The 5666-nt window shown below is 38.0% G+C and overlaps 1 protein-coding gene across 2 annotated transcripts in view; it reads right to left on the bottom strand.

Annotated features, from left to right (window-relative positions):
- LYPLA1 (lysophospholipase I) overlaps window positions 1-5445 on the bottom strand; it is a 9538-nt gene extending 4093 nt beyond the window's left edge. Inside the window, exons 1-3 of one of the 2 annotated variants that reach the window (XM_010013487.1) lie at window positions 5420-5445; window positions 2263-2328; window positions 537-584 (exon numbers count right to left, since the gene is read on the bottom strand). In XM_010013487.1, coding sequence (XP_010011789.1) covers window positions 537-577 — 41 coding nt within the window. In that variant the 5' untranslated portion in view covers window positions 578-584; window positions 2263-2328; window positions 5420-5445. Of the gene's footprint in view, window positions 1-536; window positions 585-2262; window positions 2329-5419 lie in introns of those variants that run through there. The other variant, XM_010013486.1, reaches the window with a different exon arrangement.
- Window positions 5446-5666: the final 221 nt, after the last annotated feature.

Here is a 5666-nt window from a genome sequence, read left to right as displayed (position 1 = left end):
AGGAATTTCAATTTATCAGTTGCATGTACAAAATTAAAATAGTTTGAAGAAATATAGGAAAAACAAACACAAGTTACTTGAGAAGAAAAAAAAAGTGGACTGGTTTAAAGCCACTGAAGTTATCTTTTCTTATTTTCTATTCAGAATGGATGTTCTAGAAAAACAGTTTCTAGATATCCAACTAACCCACCAAATATTTCTCACTAGTGGCAATAATACTTCCACTCCATCTCTTCTACTATGACTATGAATTCATACACAATACAGACTACAGACTATACTTACAAAGTGTGTTTTGTATTTTAAGATATACAGATTAGTCCAGAGGAACAACCATTACTACAGTACATAAAGAGAATTAGAGTGTAATTCATGAGAGCCCTTTAATAAGAAGAGAACTAAAGCAAAAAGCCTTTTAACTTACATGTGATTAAGCCCAGCCATTCAGGTTGTTCATGATTTTTAATTAAGAACAATGAGTTCAAACCCCTAGGTATCTTCTGATTAGAACTGTCTGTGATTGAACAAATACTCACCATGATGGCATAGCCATGTTCATGTTCAAAGAAACTGGCATAACAGGCCTAGAAATGAGAATGAACAGAAATGACGTAAGAAATATACTGCAATTTAATAATGCAGATGAAGTTGTCATGAAATTACATATCCCCAATTCTGTCTTTCTTTTAAACCATAATAAACATTAGCTAGTTTGTAGTGTCCCTTCAAGAAATCTCTCTTGAAATCTGCCAGCCCAAACACATTTAACATTCAGGGCTGAATTAGCCACTCTCTATGGAGAGCAAGCTAAGCATTCGTGGGCTGCTTTATATGTATGTGGGGGTGTGTGACTGCATATATATCATATACATATTTTATATATACCATTCAGTTATTTCTAAATAACAGTTATTTATCACAGTTCTACACAAATGTTCAGTGGATGAAGGCACCTTGCACAGCAGCATCAGCCAACCTAAGGAAGAAGCTAAATGTAGTACAGGGGTGGATACAAGTCTGGCCATACATGCTTATCTCAACAGCTGAATCTGCTTAAGCAGTGCCTGCCTTCACTGCAGGACTCATTCCCACCCTTACGCTGCTTCACGACATCTTTTCAGACGCACCACAACCACTCCAACAGACCATGCTACAGATCAAATCTGGCTATAATCTATGGAATCTGAGGAACATGATATTAGGAAGAAATTTTTCACTATGAGGGTGGCCAGGCACTGGTACAGGTTGCCCCAAGAACTTATGGATGCCTCATCCCTGAAAGTGTTCAAGACCAGTCTGGATGGGGCTTTAATCAACCTGGTCTAGTGAAAGGTGTCCCTGCCTGTGGCAGGGGGTACTGGAACTGGATGATCTTTAAGGTCCCTTCCAACCCAAACCAGTGAATGATTCTATGATTCCGTAAGTTCTGCAGGGAAAGACTGAAAGAAGACAAAGGGCAAGAAATGATAAAGAGCAGATATTGCTAAGCTCTATTTGAAATGCTCAGCATAGCATGGCCATGTGGTAAAATAAATGAATAAATCACAGCCGAGTAATCAGTAACACACCAACATTGCTTACTTCTCCCTGTCATCCCTGCTGCACGTCTCCCAAGACTGTTGGAGCAAAAGACAATCTGATTTTTGTGTTAAAATAAATTAAAATTATACTTAATTATTTTTTCTATCACTAAGTAAATACTGGATAGATCTTAATGCTTTATTTACTGACTTCTGACGCTCCTCAAAAGTATTTCACTTCTCAAATTGCAAAAAGACAGCTCAAATGGCATTATTTACTGAAAGTATAAATATCCTGTGAACCTTTGAAACTCACTGTAGGTAACGGAAATTTCATCTATTATATGCCCATCTAAGTTTAAGTACAAAGTATATCTAATCATCAGTAGAATACAGAAAATTACTCCTTGTTAAGACAGGCTTTTAACAAATTACTGTTGGGTGTGGGGGAAGAAACAACCAACCCAATCCAGTGAAACCAAAGTCAAAATAATCCATATCTTTGCACATAAAACTTTCCAAATATATTTTCAGTCAGAATTAGTAACAAATGCAAAATATGAATAAAAATGCAGTTCTGCCCTAAAGTAAATCACACAGCAGTTCCTAAAAATAACAAAATACTTATTAGCATCAACATTAGTGACTTTTTTATATAAAAAAAAAATCGAAATCCCATTTGATTTCATCTTAACATGGAACTCTACAGAAAAAGGTAAAACAAAAGAAGTTACAAACTTACGCATGTGGGCAAATGTATTTTACATGGGGGCTTTTGATACCTGCAAGCGCTTCTGACCATCCATGCCTGTTAACAAAAAAATACATTAAATGCCATTTATGTTTTGGCTTAGCTTTTATTTCTATGTTGGTGCAAGAACACAGACAAGGTATGAAATATGCTGAATTATATCAATATAAAAACAGTTCCAGAAAATTTTTACATCAACTGCAGTATGGTATGAATACAGAACTAAATTCAAAGGGTTTGTTCTGCCTCTGTTTGTTGCATCTATACAGCCAGGGAGACTATCTGATTTGACTAACATAGTTGCAGCACAGCTGTAGAAGTACCACTTTGGCTCTAGGCAAAACCTGCTTTGTATGTGGCTGGTTTTATTAACTTGGGTGCCACAAGACATGAACGCAGGTACCCCGCTTCTAGGCAGCTCTAGCCCAGAGGCTACGTTGCTGCTCCTGTAGAGTTAAAGCAGCTTCTTTCACAGACAGCTTTGTTTTCCTGAACCACATTTACTGATGTGAGATTGTAGCGAACTGACATCTAAGCTAACGCCAGGGAACCAACCTAATCAATCAGATCCCTTAACTTTGGGTCAGCTTGAACGCTCTTAGATTCAAGCAGTCCTGAACACCACTCCAAACGGCAGATAGCTTTTTAATGTCAAGCACATGCTGTATGAATGCCCGGAACACCACAAGATCTGCACAGCAGATGAGTTATCAAGCTTCTTACAAACCAGGAAACTGGAAAGCCTACTTTAAACAAACAGCTCTGAAAGACTCACTCCAGGAGTCAAGCTGGACCCAAACCTGAACCTATACAGAACCACTGCCTGTGCCTGCACTTGGCTTTCCAGAACACGCAATAGGACCTGTCTTTCCTGATTTTTCTCATTATTCACTATTCCTAACTCACCCACTTAACTAAATACTGGAAAGTTGATTCTAAGCAGAGAACACCTCTAATAAATTCATCAGTGACAGAACTGAACTAACGAGACCAACAATAGACAAGCCATAAAAGCATATTTGGTTTAGTTTTAAATTTAGTATCATCCTAAAATGTTAATGTACGCTACCCAAAGTTAAAGACAATTCAAACACACAGACAGCACAGACATTTGAAACACTGGCTGTATATCTCAGCCTACTTACTACCAATAGTTTTATATATACTATTAACAAATTGTGTGTGCTATTACTTGCATAATATTTGCAGTATCACAGAAGGCCAAATAAGAATCTAAAGGAGAATATGACTGAGAAAAAGTAGTTAGATAAGAATTTGGGGACTTTCTTCAGCCAGATAATAAAGATTAATTTGACAAATTTGGAAAGCAACATTGTATACACATTTAGGCAGACTCCTTAGAACAATCCTCTGTGTTGTACCTTTTGTTCAGATTTTGACAAGTATGTACCAATCTTTAAGTGCCATTTATATAGGAGCTAAGAGAGAAAAAGAACATAACCTCTGTTAGACACTTCTCAGAATAAGAAAAATACAGTTGGTAAACTGAAGTAAGCAAAATTCACATGAAGTAGAACAGGTCACTTTGTGGGAAATGATAAAATTGCTAATTAGGTCTCTTCAAACAATCTGGTTATGGGTCACTACTGTGGCTCTTTTGGAAAAAAATGGCAGGATGTCAAAGGCAGCTTTAGCTAATCTGATCTGCAGTGGGCTGGAGGAACAAATGCAGCTAAATCACTGTATTTCCACAGAGGTGTTACAACCTGTTAATGCACACATTCCAGTACGCTCAGAGCTCACGACTCTCTGTTTACTTTGTCATCAGAATGGAAATACCACATTTGTATAAGAAACACGATTTATGTTATAGAGCAAATCTCTTTAACGCAAATTTAATCAAATCTGTGTTTTGTTCCTCTTGCCAAAACCAACATCAACCCAATTTGCAAGGACTCAAATTCCAAAGGCTCAAAAGATTCTGCAATCATTTGCTGAACATTTGGTGCCAAGACACTGAAGCAATACTGCTGCCTCAGCTGTGCCCTACCAGCAAAAGGGAAGGGAGATAATGCGAACAAGGTGGTGTGTCAGCACAACACAACAGCAAACATCTCCACTTGTAGAATACTGTCAAGTGTACGGATCTGACTCTTTTAATGTATTAAGTGCCCAGGGTACACAACTTTCAGTTCTGACAGATGACTTTTTTTTTAGTTCCTCAGAAAAAAGTTTGTGTCTTCAACATCAGAAGTTTAAACCCAAGGGCAACATTCAAGTTCCAGGTAACAAAAACAGAGTTATTAGAAAAAACAAAACAAAACAAAACAAAAAAAAACCCCAAAAATGTATTAGGCAGTTTTGCCCATAAGGAAGAACAACAGACAAAGCACTCATGCTACTTATTTTCAGTATCAAAGTGTGAACTTCTTTAAAGTCTTCCAGCAAAAAAGATTTCAGAACACTCCTAACTTGTTAATTCAGTATCTTGGCACGCACAAGCTTCAAATGGAAATATTGCACCACACCTAGAATGCCCCTCATAAATTCCCTGCTCTTTCCATTTCCACTCAAACATGGAAATAACAAGAACAAGGAAAGCAGGGTATTTCACAGCTTATTTGGGTGGGTTCTTTGGACTGTTAAGACCCTATTTCAGATAAAGAAATCTGTAGATATTAGGCGACTACTTAGGAGTTTGCTTAGATAAAAGTAAGCCTGGATTTTAATGCAAGTATGACATGCTGGAGAAGAAACCACAGACTAACTGCATCTACTGGCAAACCAACAATCCACAGGTCTGGAGAAGAGAAAAAACAAACAACCCTCTAAATTTAGACAAGCACAGGAACCTACTCTCAGGAAAGTGAAAGGTGATAAACCTACAGACTTCTTTTTCCACCAAGTTTGACTCAAGAACAAGCGAGGGATCCCATTCAGACCAAATTAGGTAAGCAATTGAAAAGAGAAAAGAAAAAGCTTTTGAGTACTTACGCTGGAAAATTTTGCAGAAATATTTGTCACCATCACTCCAGCATACAAGTTTCATCTCCTGTTAGCCCCCACATTCAGTTAAGGGCTAAATAAAAAGCTTAAGCAACTCTTAACTGCTCACATCTTTAAAGCATGCAGCCTTACATTTGAAACTGTAACAACTATTAAGCATGCAATAAATCATAATACACACCCGGTATCTCCCAATCCATGAAGAAAAATGACCTAAAGGGAAAACAAAACAAGAAAATGCAGTGGTATAAGATTACTAAACAATAACCACACCTAACCCGCGTACGACAGTGGCCCGCAAACCATCACACACAGACGGAGCTCGACATGACTTTCTCACAAGAAAACTTTGCTTCGCTCACCCCACCCCAGCTCTCCCCCATGCCGGCTCCCCCCATCCCAGCTCCCTTCCAACCCGGATCCCCCTC

The sequence above is a fragment of the Nestor notabilis genome, unplaced genomic scaffold (assembly GCF_000696875.1).
Source record: "Nestor notabilis isolate BGI_N333 unplaced genomic scaffold, ASM69687v1 scaffold21644, whole genome shotgun sequence".
NCBI classification, from domain to species: domain Eukaryota; kingdom Metazoa; phylum Chordata; class Aves; order Psittaciformes; family Psittacidae; genus Nestor; species Nestor notabilis.
The sequence above is the reverse complement of the archived record's forward strand: the minus strand, read 5'-3'. Positions and strand labels throughout refer to the sequence as shown.